Source organism: Myotis daubentonii, chromosome 19 (genome assembly GCF_963259705.1).
Source record: "Myotis daubentonii chromosome 19, mMyoDau2.1, whole genome shotgun sequence".
Classification (NCBI taxonomy): domain Eukaryota; kingdom Metazoa; phylum Chordata; class Mammalia; order Chiroptera; family Vespertilionidae; genus Myotis; species Myotis daubentonii.
In genome coordinates, this window is record NC_081858.1 from 13,847,885 (window position 1) to 13,867,376 (window position 19,492).

Here is a 19,492-nt window from a genome sequence, read left to right on the forward strand (position 1 = left end):
CACGCCAGGCGTGGTTCCCCCCCCACGCCGCTGGGCACGATGGTTGGCTCCTGACGTGAGGTCACGCACGCACGACGCGCGGAAGAAGCTCTCGCTGCGACCGCCGAGTCGACAGGCGGTCGCGGCGCTGGACGGAGGGCGGCAGTCCTGTGGAGCTGCAGGGTGGTGGGCGCCTCCTGACGGCCTCGGGAGGGCAGCCGGGACCCCTGCGGACCCGGAAAGGCCGTTCCTCGCCTCGGCCGAGCACCTCCTGCTCCTGCCCCGACCGAGCCGAGCGCCGGGACCATGTCGGCCTACTCCAAGAGTTACAACCCCTTCGACGACGACGCGGAGGATGAGGGCGCCCCGCCGGCACCGTGGAAGGACGCCCGCGACCTCTCCGCCGGGCCCAGCGCGCCTGGGGACCGGCAGCAGTACCTGCGGCAGGAGGTGCTGCGTAGGGCCGAGGCCACGGCCGCCAGCACCAGCAGGTCCCTGTCGCTCGTGTATGAGTCCGAGAAGATCGGGGTCGCTTCCTCCGAGGTGAGCCTGGGGCAGGGGCTGGGGCTGGACCTGGACCCGTCAGTCTGCATTGTCATACGGGGTCAAGAAATGTTTTGTTCACCATCTTTGGGCAATTCTCGAATCGCCTAGAATAGGTTCTTGTGCTTTAGTGACTTGATGATTTGTAGTAACTTGTTAGCTTTGTAAAGAGACGTGCATCTTGAGTACTTGAAAGAGGCAGTTTGCCCCCCCAGGAATCTTCCTTAGCCTTTAGACTGCTTAGTTCTTTTTTTTTTTTTTTTCTACTCCTAGTTCAAAGGTACACTCCACACTGTCCAGATAAGTAAAAAATTCTGAGCAGCCGAGCCTGGGTTAGGGAAATGGAAGGTCTGCTTCTTGTGCATAATTTTCTGGTCGGAAGTCTGGCCCAAGGGCTTCAGCCATTCCTCCCCCAGAGACCCAGAACGAGTGAGGACTGTGTGCCTGCTGGTGTCGGAAGCATAAAAGCAAATGGGCCTTGAGCTTTTTCCCATCCGTGACCGCTTGCCAGTAGAGGTGGTGAGGTCTTGTCTGCCTGGACACGGGCTGAGTGAGCCAGAGCAGGAGTGTGGGCCAGCGTAGGGTCTTATCTTTACTTCTCAAATCCAAACCAAGATCTAAACAGACAGCGTGTGGCTGGGACAGGCCGTTGTTCCAACTCACATTTGTCAGTTCTTTCCATCTATACAGAATTTCAGAGTAGAACCTTATGTGAGGGTGGTTCTTTTTTTTTTCTTTTTCCTTTTTTTAAGGATAGTTAATTGAGCCGAAACCGGTTTGGCTCAGTGGACAGAGCGTCGGCCTGCGGACTGAAAGGTCCCAGGTTCGATTCTGGTCAAGGGCATGTACCTGGGTTGCAGGCACATCCCCAGTAGGAGATGTGCAGGAGGCAGCTGATCGATGTTTCTCTCTCATCGATGTTTCTAACTCTATCCCTCTCCCTTCCTCTCTGTAAAAAATCAATAAAATATATATATTTTTAAAAACGAATAGTTTATTGATTTTTAGAGAGGGAGGGGGGGAGAGAGAGAAACATTGGTGCCAGATCCAGCCCACAACCCGGGCCTGTGCCCTACCAGGAATCAAACTGGCAACATTTTTGTGCACCGGTGGATGCCCTACCAACGGAGCCACACCGGCCAGGGCAGGATTGTCCTTTCTTAGGCACCACATTCCTCCTCTGCCTACTAATGAAATGGTTTTGTGTAGGCATTTTTTTCTTTAAGTTTTAAAAACATTCATTGTAAATTATTTTCTTTGTAAAAAAAATATTAGTAGATTATTAATATGTCAACTAAGAATAATTCATGTTAGGCATATGTAGCTTTGAAATGTAATGCTAGAAACTAAAGTGTTGTATTCCTCCATGGTCTCCTTGTAACTTTTTTCCCTGGTAAAATTCATTCTGACCTGATCACCTATGGTCTTGGGCAGTTTGAGGTATATTAACTTCTCAAATAGCCATCGCCTTCATTTCCCCATTGCCCCTTTCTTGGATGATTTTCCTCCCCTACTTGGCTCACCTTCCTATCTTTGGCCTTGTTGAGGAAGTTTAGCTTATGGTTCTTACATGTCATATCTACTGGATTCCTATTTTTGAGTCTAAATGGGAAGTGTTGACTCAGATTTAGGAAGATTGCTGAGGTCTTAGGGCCCTGGTAGAGGGGTCACGTGATTGAGTGTCCCAGGCCCAAGGAATCCAACTAAAAACTGTTTGAAGAGACATACATGCAAACAGTAAGAACAAATGAAGGAGGAAATCAGAATGATACACAGTCTCAGGTATCATAACAGTAGATAAGCTTGAATCTGGTTTTTATGGCTAAGGTTTAGACAAGAGGAGTGAAGAGGAAGATGGATGTTCCCAGGGAAAAAGGAGTAATGCAGAGGCACTGGCCTGGAACCAGAGCTCCTAGGCAGCCCCCCCCCCCTCCCTCCGGCAGGGAAGTGATGCACATGAGCACGAGGTAAGAGCCTGGAGGAGGCAGCTAAGGAGCCTTTTGTGTTCTAGAGGGAAGGGTTGGTCTCATAACTCAAGAGAGCCAAAAACATAGATGATATGAGTTGTTTTTGTAAGGATTATGTTGACCCACACCCCGGTGCTGCCCCCAGGGACCCTTCTCTCTATACAGTAGGGACTGTGAGAGCAGACACAGAGTGGCACCTCAACCTGTGAGGCTTAGCCTGGGCCAAGCTGGTGTTGCTCTAAGAGGTACAGTATGATTAGTGACAGGCTCTCTCATTAGCATGGTTGCTTGTTGAATTTTTCTAAGTTCTCAATTATCAGAGATAGGAATGGTCAGCACCCCTGCCCCACCCTACTTCATACTCACCAAACTGTCTTCGAATCATTCTCATCTCTCTTTCATTCCACTCAGAGTGGCTGTGGTGGGTGGGATAGGTGAGCTCTTCCTGCACAGTGTAGTTCCCAGCAGACCCGAGTCACCTGCTCACCTCCCAGCTTAGAGACAGGTGCCTGCCAGATACCCAGCACTGTGAAGCCAGAACATGACAGATTTTTATAGAGGATAGGAGTTTACAAATAATGCTGGGTTGGGAAGGTCATAATTCAGTCCTAGCTTTGGCAAAAGTAGGAAAATTACTTAGTCAAGTCACCTTTAGCAAAGGAGAGCTGCCCTTCTCGTGTGAGGGTTTGTTTCTCACAAAGACTAGCCACAGGTCAAGATTGCCAAAGGACAGAGGAGAAGTAGGCAGGACAGAGCAGTCACACTGGGCTGGCCTGGTAAGCACAGTCCAGAACCATAGGGAGGCTTGTGGGCCACTCAGCTCTTCTACTTTGCAGGTGTAATTTATTTATTTTCTTTTCCTAAGGTTTAATTTCTGTGAAGCGATAATCCAGGGTTCAAATTTCAAAAACATACAGAGGGCTATGCAATTTCCTCCTATCCCTCTGCCCCCACAGCAGCCACTTACTGTCAGTTCCTTAGGTGTGTTTTTTTAAATATATTATTTTAGAGAGAGAGAGATAAACATCAATGAGAGAGAAACATCAGCATCTCTCAGCTGCCTCCTGCATGCCCCTTGCTGGGGATTGAGCCTGCAACCCAAACATCTGCCCTGACTGGGAATCAAACCAGTGACCTTTTTTTAAAATAATATATATATAAATAATTGATTTCAGAGATTAATGGAGAGAGAGAGAAAGAGAAAAAGAGAGAAAAACATCAGTGATGAGAATCCTTGATCGGCTGCCTCCTGCAGGTCCTATACTGGGGATGGAGCCCACAGCCTTGCTCCCTTATCATGCTCACCATATACAGTTTCTCTTCCTCTCTCAGTTCCCCCAGTGGCCCTGCCGCTCCAGGCCACTATGCCAGCTACTCCCCCTGCCCGATCCTCTTGCCCCACCTGACCCTCTGATTACCTAATTTCTCAGCTATCAGTTTCTCTCCCCATTGGGGAGCCTCCCTGACCCCACCCTCTTAAACCGTATGAAGAGTCCCTGTCAGGGGCTTATCTTGCAGTGCCTCTGTCATGTGTGTGTGGGTTTTCAAAGAGCACTCTGCCAGCCATGACTCCCTAGTGTCCTCACATCCGCACATGACCCTTAGACATACTTCATCGCGCAGGTGTCATCTCACATTGGGCAGTGTACACCCTCACAGGTCTTCAGCTGTCTTTCTACTTCCCCTTGTTCTATCAGGAATCTGTTTGACAAAAAGCCACAAGCCCAAGAGGAATTGAGATTCTCCTCTCTGCTGTCCCTCAGCATTGTATCTCCAATCAGATTTTTTCCTTCAACCATCTTCTTTTCCAGTTAAACTTTAGAAAATTCCTTTTGGGGCTCAAGGAAGAGGGGGAATCACCTGTAATGCTAACACCTGGGCTAAGAGCTTTGTGTGTGTGCCCTTTACACTGAGGGCATTTTGTAGAGTTCACAGTCACCCTCATCTCTTAGGTGACTTCCCATTCTCACAGGAACCAATAGAGAAGCCCTGACATGACCCTCTTCTGAGGGCTGGGAGCATGCCTTGGGACGGGAGCATTTGGGGCCTGCCTTTGTAGTGGCTGGGGTGCAGGGCCTGTCTGGCCTATCCTTTCTATCCTGGCACTCTTGGTATTTGTTCTGCCAAGCCCTCATCCTCGTTGATTAGAACTAGGTCACAGGTACACGGAAACCAGTCCTTCCCTCTGCCTGGGAGGAGGATTTAATAGAAGTTCCTCCTCTGCTGGCTTTCTGACCAGCAGATCACCTACAGTAGACTTTAGCTCCCAGCTCACAGAACCTTCCAGAGACCAAAGCGGCACTCACTTCCTGGCCTTCCAGTCTCACAGCAGGACCAGCCACCCCTACATATTTCTCTGTGCTCCTATCATAACATCTAAATAAGATGCTTGGTTACCTTACTGAGTCAGCACAGTGATGTAGACTCTGAGAGTTTGAGAGACTGTGTCACTTGTAAACAAACAAACAAAAATCTCACTATGAATTGAAGAAGGTTTTCTTTGTCAGGTGCTTATTACTGCTGTGACTCTCCAAATTGAGGTGGACAGGCCAAGGTGGGAGGGTAAGTCGATTCCTACTTTTGCCAAAGCTAGGACTGAATTATGACCTTCCCAACCCAGCATTATTTGTAAACTCCTATCCTGTATTAAAATCTGTCATATTTTGGCTTCACAGTGCTGGGTATCTTGACCAGCACAGGGGCTCCTGTGATGGGAGAGTTCACTATCAGGGAAGCCAGAGCCCTGGCCACCATTCCCACCCCCAACTGCCCTAAATGCCTATTCAGCTTCATTTCAAAAACATATAATGCCATTGCCTTTGGTTTTTCCCAGGAGCTCGTCCGTCAGCGAGGAGTCTTAGAACGCACAGAGAAGATGGTGGACAAAATGGATCAAGATTTGAAAATCAGTCAGAAGCACATTAACAGCATTAAGAGTGTGTTTGGGGGATTCGTCAATTACTTTAAATCTAAACCAGCAGAGACTACACCTGAACAGAATGGCACCCTCATCCCCCAGCCCAACAGCAGGTGAGTGGGTCTTCAGCCGTCCTGAGGTGAAGTAGCAGAAAGTGGGTTTTAGTGCAAATAGCCAAGACTCTCAGGCCACTTCTAGTGCCTTAAAGAGATCCAAGAACCTTGTAAGTTTTTCATGAGGAGGAATTCCTCTTCAAATAATTTAAAACAAGCAGGACAAGCCACCCCTACATATTTCTCCAGCACTCCCAATTACCTTCACTTGATTGACATCCAGTCTGCAAATACAGCATCAGTAACTGGGTCTCCAGTAAAATTACTGCTCCAGTAGCTGTGACCCCAGTATTTTGAAAGAAAGAATATTTACTTCAGAAAGATGTGACACACTTGACCAAATTTTTGCTTTAAAAAATCTGTATAGTGAATTTTTCCATATTTAATCCAAGTTGCCAATTGATTTTCATTTTAAAATTAGAGATTATTCTCAAAATTTTGGGCTAGAATATAATGAAATCATGCATGTGATTTTGACAGGCATTTAAATAACATATTTTTTAAAAAAAAGAATCACCCTACCTGGTTTGGCTCTGTGGATAGAGCGTCAGCCTGCAGACTGAAAGTTCTCGGGTTTGAGTCCAGTCAAAGGCACATACCCGGGTTGCAGGCTCGACCCCCAGGAGGGGGTTTGCAGGAGGCAGCTGATTAATGATTCTCTCTCATCATTGATATTTCTCTTTCTCCCTCTCTGAAATCAATAAAAATACCTTTTTTTAAAAAAGAACTGAGTTTCTGCTAAAATAGATTAGTACTAGTCATATCTCAGGTCGGTGTCTGTTTTTATTATAAAAACTATCTATACAAAAGCCTAAGCAACCAACCAGCCAGTAGCTATGACACGCAATGCCCACCAGGGGGTAGACGCTCTGACTGGTAGCTATGATGCGCACTGACCACCAGGGGGCAGATGCTCAACATAGGTGACTTGGCAGTTGTAGTTCTGGGGTGACACACTAGAGAGGAGGGAGCCCGATTCCAGGGTACGTCACAATCCAGGACCCCTTGGGGGATATTGGAGAGCCAGTTTTGGGCCGATCCCCACAAGCCAGGCCGAGGGACCCCACCTGTGCACAAATCCATGCACCAGGCCTCTAGTTGTAGCCATATTACAGAAAACCAGCACCTTATCTGCCATAACACAAAAACTTAAATGAAGTTTTTGGGCCGATCTCCACAGGCCAGGCCGAGGGACCCCACCTGTGCACAAATCCATGCACCAGGCCTCTAGTTGTAGCCATATTATAGAAAACCAGCACCTTATCTGCCATAACACAAAAACTTAAATGAAGTTTTTCTTATGGCAGTGATTTCAGAGTTGTATCAGAGTATTCTTTTGGTTTGTAGCCTGCTTCCATTAACTCATAAAAATGTTTGGTGTATTGTTATTACACAGGTTTCATAACTCTCTGTGTGGTGGCCAGGTGGGCTCAGAAGCCACACACACATCTCCCATATACACCCAGCCCAGCAACACATGGGGCTCACTGTCATGTTCGAAGAAATCAGCTGTGTGTTTTAGACCTTCAGTCACTGCTGCTGAGTAATGAAAACCTCAGATTTCAGAAGGTCCTGCTCTATTCTACACATCATAGAGCACTGGGGCCTGCAAAACCATTAGCCTGACAGTCTGGCCAGGTTTTTGGGGTACATGGGAGAGTAAGAGGACTTTTGTTTGCATGGTTCATGTAGAAGGAGGGCCAAAATGGAGGATATCTGGATTTCAGGTTGGCTGATGAAGTGGCCAGGCTACTGGTTAGCAGAGGTGAAGAAGTGCAGACTGTGTGAGAGGCCCAGCTTTGAAGACACGTGCCACACCTTTGGGGATTCAGTGGGGTGTTGGGTGCAAGCTGAGTATCTCTGAGTTGCCAAGAGAAGTCCCTGCTTACAGCTGGAGTTAGGCTTTGCATGCTAGGAAGCAAAAATCAAAGATATTTTGTAGAGACATAACGAGAAAATAAAATTTAGTGATAAGTCAATTAATTGAGGGAAATAATAATTGAGTACAATTTTTGTGTAATACGGGTCTCTTAATGGAAAACTGAAATTCTTAAGTGAGGTTCAGTGTTAGTGTTCCCCATCATTTAATTGATTGCCAATGGACATCCATAAAGGCCATTCTCTGCTTGTGGCCGTACAAAAACAGGTGGCGGGCCGGATATGGCCTGAGGGTCAAAGTTGGCTGAGTCCCAGTCCAAAGTACCCAGTTGGCCTTTTCATATGTTCCTCTTCCACCTGGGACTAGAATCCTTGTTTTCCTGAGCGGGGGCCACCTAACCAGCTGCTTCGCTTCTAAAGCCGGTGTCTTGGAAGCTTGTCACGTGGCCAGTGGGGCTCCCAGCCGTGCTGATGGAATTCCTGCTTTGGTCAGAGGAAATACTTGATTTTCTCACACAGGCATTACTTAGAAAGATTGACTGTACTATCATAACTGTTTTTCCTTTCTAAAAGTTTCCCTTTTAACTTTTATCAAAAGATTGAAAGAAGCTATAAATACAAGTAAAGAACAGGAGGCCCAGTACCAGGCCAGCCACCCAAACCTCAGGAAGCTGAATGACTCAGGTTAGTGGGGACCTGTGCTTCCTCCTACATTTGTATTCTATGGGGAGACCTCTGGATTTGGTGTTGGCCCTGATGGATGGGGGCGGGGCAGCAGGGACTTTCAGCTGCTGCCATCCCACATGCTGGATGACAGGTGTTAGGGACCCATCGTCACTCTCGGGGAGCTGGAGTTGTGCAGTACTTTGGAGGGTGGAATGATGAAGTGGGAGCCTGTGTCCCATTGAAAATGAGCCTGAGTTCTGGCAGTGAAAAGCCATTGCAAGCTGCCCTGCGGGTGCTGGACCTGCGGCACCACAGACGCGGCTGCCGTGCTGCACCTGTGATGCCAGGGCACAGAGGAAGTGGCTATTTCTACGCTCAGTGCTCCGAACAGTGGGCACTAAGAATGGTTTGTAGCCTGACATTCCTGGCACGCCCGGTTGGCTGGTGTTTGGGGTCCATGTGCGCGGCCGGCAGACCTGTGCTCAGGCTTACACTTGGGAACCGCGGGTGGAACCCTCAGCACTGCTTTTGCTTTTCCTCTGGACGACAAGGCTGTTCGGTGGGGTGGGTGCAGATGCACGTGGCAAACGCCGTGGGGCTGACCGGCACAGGGGCTCCTTCCTGAAGGGTTCATAGGGCTGGGCGGGTGTGCGCTCCCTGTGGCCCTGGGTGGGCGGTTGGGGGCCACCTGGCACATGAGCACCCACACTAGAGACCCTGAGACAAGCAGTGCACTTTAGGGAGCGGGAGGAGCTTGGTCAGTTAGGGGTGGGGTGAGGGTGCCAGAGGTTCACTCCCAGCATTTGCCTGTCCATGAGTTGGGAGTCGGGCCCCACGTGGCTACCTCAGTGGGCCGATGGTAACTGCAAATGATTGTCCTAGCCAGGGCACTGGGGAGAGGGAGGCTGTAACCCTACTGGGGTGGCAGGTATAACCCACTGTAAAAAATATTTTTTTTAGATAAATAAAAGCCAACTGCAAGAAAACCCCTATGGTTAGTAGAATAATGGCTCCCTAAAGATGTCCAATCCTAATCCCAGACTCTGTATGAGTACTATGTTATATGGCAAAAGGGGAATATGGTTGCAGAGGGAATTATAGTTGCTAATCAGCTGACTTGAAGTGGGGAGATTATCCTAGGTCAGTGGTCAGCAAACTGTGGCTCGGTAAACCACGGCTTGTGAGCCACATGCGGCTCTTTGGCCCCTTGAGTGTGGCTCTTCCACAAAATACCGGCTCTTCTACAAAATACCGACTTCTGCACATGGGCCACCTAAGTTTCAATCGCACTGTACATGCGCACCCGCACGTGGTATTTTGTGGAAGAGCCACACTCAAGGGGCCAAAGAGCCGCATGTGGCTCAAGAGCCGTGGTTTGCCGACCACGGTCCTAGGTTATCCAGTTGGGCCCAGTATAGTCACAAAGGTCCTTTCTAAGTGGAAAAGGAGGCAGAAGAGGGAGTGTCATAATGGGAGACTGGAGATGCTACGCTGCTGGCTTTGAAGCTGGTGGAATGGGCCCTTACTAAGGAATGCAGGTGACCTCTAGAAGCTGGAAAAGGCTAGGAATTGGATTCTGCCCAAGATCCTCCAGCACAACCCTGTTGATCTTAGCCCAGTGAGACCCGTGTTGGACTTCCGACCTGCAGAACTGAAGGGTAAGTTTGCTTGTTAGAGCAGCAGTTGGAGACTAATATAGCCCCCAAGCTTGAGTGAGGGGAGAAGCAACGGCATGGAAAAGGTGTGCAAGGTAGAATGTTTTTGTTTGAAATCATCCTGTTGATATTGAATGACAGGCTCAGAAACATCCCTTACCCAAAAAGGAATTTAGGCCTTCTTGGGGCTTCTGTAGACCCCTAGAAAGCAAGGCACAAGGGAGGGCTCCAGAAATCAGATGCTTTCTGTGCTTTCTAGATGCCTTCAAGGAAAGTAGGACACACTCTGGAAGCATCAGAATCCACTACTGTCATGGTTGGCACAGCTAAGGAGAGTCCTGATGGAGGAAGAGCCAGGGGTCAGGAAAGGCTGAGATCAGTGCAGTTCAGTCGGCAAAGGCAAAAACCATGGGACAAAATAAAACTAAAATAAACCTGGAAAAAAATCAAGGTCTTCATACCCTAAAGAGGTGGAGCAGGAGCCCTACAACCAAAATACATGATTTTAAGGAATTAATGGAAGTTTTTATTTGGTATGTTTTAAGAGACTCAAAAAAAAACAAAGAAAATGACATTGTATGTGTAGAATGGCTTCAGTATTCAGTATTTCTAGGGGCAAATGTATAGTATATTATTTATCATTTCTTTTTTCCTTATTTTGTTTGAATTGGAAAGAAGTAGAAATAAGTTTCAAAAAGAAAAAAATACCCATTATCCCATCTCTATAACCTAACAATTTTCATTTTTAAACCTTGTCCTTAGACTGTCCACAGCATGTGTGGTTGTGCATTGTGGCAGTTCCACTACCATATTATTACTTGAATGTATCTGTGTTTTCTGAGCTTGGGTGCCTGTATGTGACCAGGTCACTCGTAGCTTGAGAGTCTTGGATTCTGAAAGGATGCCCTGAGGAAGCATCTCTCCCTCCCCCAGGGCTCGTGCCCCTGCATGTTATCCATTCACACACTCATCTCCTCGATTGGCTTCTGGTTCATTGACCTTATTCCGTCCACCCATTTTGCAGATTAAGATTAATCTAGTGAAGCAACATTTCTAGAGACATCAGTTAAAAGTTCTCCTGGTGTTTCTTTCTAAACTCAGACCCCATCCCTGAAGGGGCCATTTCTGCTGTGAGTACCGAGGCTTACCCGAAGAACCCACACCTTCGAGCCTATCACCAGAAGATTGACAACAATCTAGGTAAGTTGCACCAGCCTCCACAGATCCCTTACTCAGGGTACTTGTCTTCCAGGCAGTTCAGCCAAACCAGCCAGTGCACTAGAAGGACCCAAGTTCTCAGGACTAAAACCTGGTGCCTGCCTCTCCCTGATCACATGTCAGGTCCACTACAAGTTGTGTCCATCTCACCCCTTATTCTCTAGAGTCTGTTCACTTCTTTTCATTCTCACCTCTTGTGTGGATTATGATATCAGCAGGGACCAGGAGTCCCTGAGAGGCCACACAGTACAGCCGGAACCCTGCTCACTTCATTCTTACCACCTGGCATGCAGAGCCCCATTTTCTCCCCTGCAAACCAGGCTCAGGAACAGAACCTGCCTCTGAAGACTGGGTAGGGGGTGCATGAGCAACACCATCAAGCACGTAGGAAACTGCCTGTCCTGGTAAGAGCAAGCACTCATGTGGCCCTTATAGCACATTGGCCACTCAGCTGGGTTCCTTACTGTCCAGGTCTCTTGCCCTGGCCTCTGGTCCCTGCCTGCCTCTCCACACTCCTGCCCTCATCACTTTGACTTCTTTACTTGCCCACAGCTGCCATCTGCATGGAGTGTCCTCCTTCCCACTCTGCAGGCTGGCTCCTTCTCATGCTCTCAGCCTTGCTTTAATGTGGCCGCCTCTTGTCTATCAGAGCACCCTATTGTTTCCACTACAGTGGCTTATCTGATGTCATCCTGATGAGACTATAAATTCCGGAGAACACAGGAATATTTGTTTGTCACCACTTTGCACCCAGGGCCTAGGAAGAAAGCACTCAATGATTGTTTTTTGAATGAAGGGAGCAAAGTCAGTCATTTGAAGTTCAAATGGAGGAGTGTTGTGGGTGCAAACACTAGGGGTTGACTCTGAGCCACTTTCATGCAATTATTCAAGGTGGTGTCTCAGACAGTGTTGCCTCCTCTGACCTTTGCTGCATGAACAGGAACCTCCCCCCTGGCTGGTGTCCCAGCTGCTGATAAGCTTCCTAAGGCCTTGGGAGACCTCACAGGTTCTCTCTTTCTCTCTAAAACCAATTTTTTAAAAAAATTTACAAAACAAACTCAGGAATCATAGGGCTGAAGACTGTCCTTTTTTCATTGATCCTGTTTAGATTTGTGGTGCCAGTGCCAATATTTGTGGATTCTGGCCTTTTTTCACTTAGTGTTTTATCTGCAATTTAGCAGTTAAAAGGCTTATAAAGCACCTCCTCTTCTGTCTTTCCTCTGGCTCTTTCCTGCCCTGTTCTTAGTAAAAGGGCAGAAAGCAGCTCTGGACATGCCCATTCCTACTCCCCAGGTGCAGGTGCACGTGTGTGAGTGCGCACACACACACACAGAGTCATGAAACCTAGGAAAGAGGCTTCATCTTCACCCAGAGAGAATCAAGTCAAGACTCAATTCTAGTGCTCTCTTCGGCAGCACATATACAGAGATTAGCATGGCCCTGCGCAAGGATGACATGCAAATTCGTGAAGTGTTCCATATTTATTTTTAAATGAAAAAAGGAAAGATAAAAAAGACTCATTTTTAAAGTTGACACAGCCTCATCAGGGAGTTCCAGAATCCCTCTGCATGCCTCTTGCCCCCAACTTACCCTCGGTTCTCTTTAGGTCATCTGTGCCAGGTAAGCCTTTCATGTACTCCTAAGACTGGCCACAACCTTCTAGACATCCCTCTTGAAAACAAATGTGAGATTGATTTTACAACTTTTTAGAACAGAAGGAAAAGATTTGTTACCAATAGTGGACCAATCTAATGAGGGAAATAGAATGAGTTCAGAAAGGGGTCTTGTGGCCAGGTGCTCCCGGGGGCCTTTCTCTCACAGGGGGCTCACCTCAGCTGTGGTCAGGGTCCTGGGCAGGCCAGAGCTCACCTAAGGAGCAGGGTCAGAATTTACACTCGGGCCCAGTGGAATTAGCCTGGATTTCCTCTCATGCTACACTTCCCCTGGGTGGAAGTGGGACTCTTGTTGTGTTTCAACTTGAATTTCAACAATAATGATGTAACCTGCACAAGAGTTGAACCTTTGCCAAAAGCAGTATACTCCACAGTTACCTGGGGCTCAGCCAACTGGCATCTCTGAGGGAACCCAGCATCTTAGCACTTCATTCCTTTTGAGCCTGGTGGATACAGGGGCTCCCGTTGCACAGGATTCCCAGGTCTCAGACATGTTTCCAAACTGGGATCCTCATATTTTTCACTCTGGATCTGTGCTTGATCTAGCTTTAGGGCGCTAGAGATGGAAGGAAGGAAAGCAGGCACTACTTACTCACATGGAGTTCTTGCCCCTGAAGAGCAAGTCAGTGGGTCTGGTTTTTAAGAACCAGTGTACCTCTCCCAGATATTCACCCTGGGGTCTAGGAAGGAAACTTGTTTCCAAGCCCCTCTGTACTCTTCCGTGGGTACTAATTGATCTTGCAATTGGCAGCAATTTACTAGAAGGTTCAAAGGTTGCTGAAAAAATACGTAGGTCTAGATGAAGTTTATAAAACACTGAAAGGACAAACACCATTATATTAACAAGTGGTTATCTATGGTGGGTAGTGTGGGGAAGAGTGGATTTTACATTAAGAACATACTACTTTCTATTGAGTAAACAGATTTTCTTTTCACTTGCACATATTTTGGAAAATGTAACCAGAGCGCTGGAGGTTAGCCTGTTATGTGAGGAAGAGGATTTTGTAATTTAAATGTCACTGAACAGCCCGGCCGGCATGGCTCAGTGGCTGAGCACCCACCTATGAACCAAGAGGTCACGGTTTGATTCCCGGTCAGGGCACATGCTCGGGTTGTGGGCTTGGTCCCCAGTGTGGGGCATGCAAAAGGCAGCTGATTGATGTTTCTCTCTCATCATTGATGTTTCTTTCTCTCTGTCCCTCCCTCTCTCTTCCTCTTAAAAAAATAAATGTCACTGAACACCTGGAAGGGAACAAGAAGCAGTTCCCAGTGCCATCACTGTTTGCTTAGACCTGCATGTCCTTTCCTTTCCCACAGATGAGCTGTCCTCAGGACTGGGCCGGCTGAAGGACATAGCCTTGGGGATGCAGACAGAAATTGAGGAGCAAGATGACATTATTGGCCGCCTCACAACCAAAGTGGACAAGTTAGATGTCAATATAAAAAGCACAGAAAAAAAAGTTCGACAACTTTAAAGACAGTGAAGAATTTCCACTCCATTATGATGAAAACATTTGAAAGATCTTCTTTTAAGTTCCCAAGAAATTTCATTTATTATTTTAGTATGTAATTTAACATGTGTTTGCAAATGTTATAATCGAGTGGGTCTTAAGAGATTTTGTTACGAGGAAGTGTGCGTCCCACTTTTTCTGAGCCAACACCTCGCTCACTTCTTTGAACTGAATGCTTAGAATTTTAGTCTGAGCACAGTCTCCTTGCCTTGAATATCGTGGGCCTTTGATTAATATCATGCTGGAATGAGAAGGAAAAACTGCATTTATGACTTTAATGAGCATATGGAAAGATGTGGGTGGAATTTTAATCCCTGTTTATGGTATATCATTCCTAGGCCTTACCATGAGTCAGAGTGCTGAGGGACCCTGTGAGCCAGTTTGTGTGGGAGGATCTTTCCTTCCCAACACCTTTATTTCGCAGCCCTGCTCTCTGTGACGCCTGGAAATACGCAGGGAATTGGATATTCCTTCTTCCCGATTTCCCTCATCTCTGACACACTGTTCCTGATTAGGGGCAGATTGTCCACTGGCTCAAGGCTGTGCTGGCTGACCAACTGGGGGCACTTTGTAGTTGGTGGGAATGGAGCATCACAGAGACATGGCCAAGCCGTGGTCTTCCTTCACTGAGCCCTCCACTCCTCTGGACTCTCCCTGACCAGCCTAAGTATGACAGTGTTCACTCAGTGCCTGGGTCTCCTGACCCATCCAGGGTTCCCGCTCACTCTCCTTACATGTCTTACAAGGTGACTTGACTCAGCACTTGGTTCTCTGCTGCCAGTTTCAGGACTGGAACTCACAAATGATGCTGACTGTATAAAAGGATTTGGCTGAAAGAGAAAGCCCTACATTATCATTTTGAACTGGTCCAGTTCTTTCATTTTACAAAAAGAGTCACTTAAAAGCATTAATTACAATTGATTGCTATAATTAAATGGATTCTTTTTGTGTTGGTACTCCAACAAAATAATTGAAGCCACAAGGCACTTGTGTTTTTAAAAAACAAATCAGTTAAAATATTTTGAAGTTGTTAAAGTGCTCAAAGGGACTGATTTTAATAAGGCAGTTTAGGTCAATTTTTAAATAACAGTGCCTTTCAACTTGAAACATGGCACTGGCTAAGTGACCTTCACCACTTCCATTTTGTAGCCTATAAACAAATCCCTTAAAGCAAAGGAAACTTTAAAGTGCTGCAGCACTGCATCAGTATTTATATAACAATTCATTTGTTAAAGGTCCATCCCATAATGCATGACCTTCCTAAAAGTACTGACAGCCTCCATCAGTAAATATTTACTCTCAAGTTTCAGCCACCTCAGGGAGTATGATCCATTTCATGAATATCCCAGGACGTGAGGATGTGATTAAAAGTAATTACTAGTAAGTTAGACACTTATTTATCAGATGAGCTCATGATGATTATTCTCTTCATAACTGGTAAAAGGAAGATTTTTTAAACAAGTACTCAGCCCAAACTAAAGTTCACAGGGCTTTCAGCAAAAAGGCTGCTAAAAAACATGAGGCCAGACTACAGAGCAGCTAGGAATTACATTTCCACTCATTCTAATTGTTTCTGTATTTTTCCTCGCTTAACACCTTCCTCCATGTAATAATTGTTTCTCCTTGTTATGAGGCTTAGACTCATGGAGATCAGTCATTATACCTCAGACCTAAGCTTTTTATTTTCAAATAAAGGCCATCTTACTGCCAAACATTCTCTTCTGCAACCTTCCATATGCCTAATGGGATTAGTGATTTAACTGACTTGAAGCAAAGTAGCACCTTATTTTATGTACCTTCCCTGTCTGTCTTTGATTGATGAAGCCAATCACCTCACCCCATATTTTTAACCCAAGCATATGGAAGGAGAGTTGCTCTCACTTTTAAAGAAGTTTATCTTCCTCTGACACATTTGTTTTTGTTCAGATCCCCTAATTCTAAGGCTCTGCCAGGGACTGTCTCTAAGCTATGTGCTGGCCAGCAGCTTCTGTCTGCTGGGGCTTCACCCCTTTTCCCACGCCCCCTAAGGACCAGTTGGTGGTGATTCTTTATAAAGCTAAGTTGTGTTTCAGAGAACAAGGGGAGACCTAAGGAGTCTCTTTAAACTTTGCACTTGATGGTGATGATCAAAAAGAAAACATCTACCCTCTAGAGCAGCGGTCGCCAACCTTTCGGACCTCACGGCCCATCAGTGGTCCGCAGACCACCGGTTGACAAATGCTCCTCCAAAGGTTTCCTTAAACCAGCAGTCGCCGACCTTTCGGATGACCTTGGCGACCGCTGCTCTAGAGACACTCAGAGGTGCCCAGGCTAGAGTTGGGTGTTGGAGGCTTTGGTACAACAGACAAGACCAGTGAACTCATCTTGCTAGATAAGCCCATAAGACATTTTTATTTCCACTTTTGAGCTGAAAACAAACTGTGCCTTCAAAAAGGTGGCTTTTCTAACTTTAGGTTGGTTATATGTTAAATGTGCTACTAACTTTAAAAAAATGCATTCTCCAGTGGAAACTATTTCTAATATTTAGTGTTTTGTAACTTAGCAGTGGGGTTGTCTCTTGCATTCTGTAGGAAAAGACCTGAATTTAACTTAGGTGACAAGAAATACAGAAGTGTATTTTAATTTCTCTTAACGTCTTTTTATGAGTATGTAATTTTAAGTGTACACTACACCGATTTAGTAAACAGCTTATAGTTTGCCTACATAGACCTTGTCTGCAGAATTTTTAAAGTTAGCAATGTTGTTGAGCATCTTCAGCTCTGACGGATGAAATGTCTTATGTACAGAATCATGATCTAGTCATTAAAAGTGCTCATGGGAAGGTGGGCTTTTTCTTCAGAGTCTATATCAGAACAGCTCTTATGCTCCATGCCTTCAACTTAATGACCATATTCCATAAAATAAAATGTGAAGTTTTTAAATCAACTTTGCTCTCCAACACAGTCATTTTCAAATAAAGGGCCAGAATATAAATGTTTAAGCTCACAGACCAAACTCTCTGCCACAACTACTCCACAATCATAGCACAAAAGCAGCCAAAGACGATATAGTAAGTGGCAATGGCCCTGCCTGGTGTGCACAGTGGTTAGAGCGTCAGCCCATGAACCAAAGAGTCACAGGTTCAATTCGCAGTCAAGGACTCATACCTGGGTTGCAGGTTCAATCTCCCATGGGGGCCGTGCAGGAGGCAGCCAATCAATGATTCTCATCACTGATGTTTCTATTTCTCCTCCCTCCCTCTCTGAAATCAATAAAGATATCTTTTTTAAAAACACAAAAAAACAGTGCTGTAAATGGAACTGCCTGGCTTACATCATATACATTTCTGCAGTCTTTATGGAATCTGCACCCAAAGATTTCCTTTGCTCCAATTAATTGTTCTTTTTTTATTGTTGCTTTTTGTTTGTTTTTTTAATCCTCACCCGAGGATATTTTTCCATTGACTTTTTTAGAGAGAGTGGAAGAGAGAAGGAAAGACAGAACTAACACATCAATTGGTTGCCTCCTGCATGAGCCCTGACCAGGACCAGGGAGGAGCCTGCAACCAAGTGTGTGCCCCTGACCGGGAGAATTGAACCTGGGACCCTTATGTCTACAGGCTGACCCTCTATCCACTGAGCCAAACCAGCTAAGGCTCCAATTAATTGTTCTTGTATGTAAGTTGCATTCTTTCCCTGTATATCCAGGTAGCCAAAGGCCCTAGAAGCTTATAAGAAATGGGCCATACCTGCCATGATCTTTACCAATCTAGTGGAATAGGAAAGGCTCCAACCATGTTCCTACAAAACTAGAAAGTGTAGCCCTAGCTGGTTTTGCTCAGTGGGTAGAGCATCAGCCTGCAGACTGAAAGGGTCCTGGGTTCAATTCCGGTCAAGGACACATGTCTGGGTTGCGGGCTTGATCCTCAGTAGGAGGCGTGCAGGAGGCAGCCAATCAATGATTCTCATCATTGATGTTTCTCTCCCTCTCCCATCCTCTCTGTAATCAAAAATATTTTTTTTTAAATCTAGAAAGTGTATTGATCTGGAAACTATTCTCCCAAACTGATGTAACTTCATTTCTACTGAAAACTCTTAGCCATGCTTTGATCTTTGGTCCTAACAAACATAAAAAGGTACAGTTGTAAAAGTAGGCGAGATAACTGCAAATAAAATTATTTCCAAAAATATATAGATTTCCATCAACAACTCTATTGATGGTGCTCCATGTAAAACAAAAATTACATAAAAGAGGAAAGAAGACATTAAGAAAGTAGATACAGCCTTAACTGGTTTGGCTCAGTGGATAGAGTGTCGGCCTATGGACTGAAGGGTCCCGGGTTCAATTCCAGTCAAGGGCATGTACCTTGGTTGCGAGCACATTCCCAGTACAGAGTGCAAGAGGCAGCTGATTGATGTTTCTCATCGATGTTTCTAACTCTCTATCCTTCTCCCTTCCTCTCTGTAAAAAATCAATAAAATATATTTAAAAAAAAAAAAAAAAAAAGTAGATACAGCCCAGCCAGTGTAGGTCAGTGGTTGAGAATCAACCCATGAACCAGGAAATTACCGGTTCGATTCCTGGTGAGTGGGCCAACGCTCTAACCACTGAACACACCAGCCAGAGCTGATTGTCACACTTTTATATTTTTATTGATTTCAGAGAGGGAGAGGGAGAGGGAAAGATAGAAACATCAATGATGAGAATCACTGACTGGCTGCCTCCTGCACGTCCCCTACTGGGTTGTATGTGCCCTGAACCAGGAATTGAACCCTGACCTCCTGATTCATAGGTCAATGCTCAACCATTGAGCCACAGTGGCCAGGCCGAATGTAACTTTTTTATTTTTTTTATTTTTTTTATTGTAGCTTTTTAAACTATGAAACCCCTGAGACTGTACCTTCTAGTTGAAATAAAGTATCTGTAATAGAAAAAATAACCACATGAAATCACCTCACACCTGTTAGAATGGCTATTATCCAAAAAACAAAATAAACAAGTGGAACCCATAGATAGAGAACAGACCGACAGCTGTCAGAGGGGAGGGAGGTTGTGGGGCTGGGTGAAAAAGGTGAAGGGATTAAGAAAAAACAACTCAGACAGATAGCAGCATGGTGATTACCAGAGGGGAAGGAGGTGGAGGGAGGTAGAAGAGGCTCAAGGGGAGATACATGGTGATGGAAAGAGACTTGACCTGGGGCAGTGAACACACAGTAAAATATACAGATGATGTCTTATAGAACTGTACACCTGAAACCTACATAATTTTATTAACCAATGTTACCCCAATACATTCAATAAAAAATTATTGAACAAGTGTTGGTAAGGATGTGAAGAAAAGAAAACCTTTGTACATTGTTGGTGGGATTGTAAATTGGTACAGCTGCTATAGA

At 45.8% G+C, this 19,492-nt stretch overlaps 1 protein-coding gene, 1 non-coding gene and 1 pseudogene across 3 annotated transcripts; all 3 read left to right on the forward strand.

The window, feature by feature from the left end:
• The first annotated feature begins 64 nt into the window (after positions 1–64).
• On the forward strand, positions 65–17,045 carry SNAP29 (synaptosome associated protein 29). 2 transcript variants are annotated; one of them, XM_059677026.1, is made up of 5 exons: positions 65–522; positions 5,323–5,519; positions 7,996–8,081; positions 10,820–10,918; positions 13,859–13,914. In XM_059677026.1, exons 1-5 carry the CDS (start codon positions 286–288, stop codon positions 13,897–13,899), a joined length of 660 nt encoding a protein of 219 aa, XP_059533009.1. In that variant the 5' UTR covers positions 65–285; the 3' UTR covers positions 13,900–13,914. The 2 variants fall into 2 exon arrangements, with proteins under 2 accessions (XP_059533009.1, XP_059533008.1); XM_059677025.1 differs by lacking the exon at positions 13,859–13,914 and adding an exon at positions 13,927–17,045 and having other exon boundaries at positions 67–522.
• Positions 8,353–8,487, forward strand: LOC132222340 (small nucleolar RNA SNORA43). Its single transcript, XR_009450203.1, has one exon. It is a non-coding gene; the product is annotated as a small nucleolar RNA SNORA43 (small nucleolar RNA).
• Positions 12,336–12,421, forward strand: LOC132222335 (U6 spliceosomal RNA; annotated as a pseudogene).
• Positions 17,046–19,492: the final 2,447 nt, after the last annotated feature.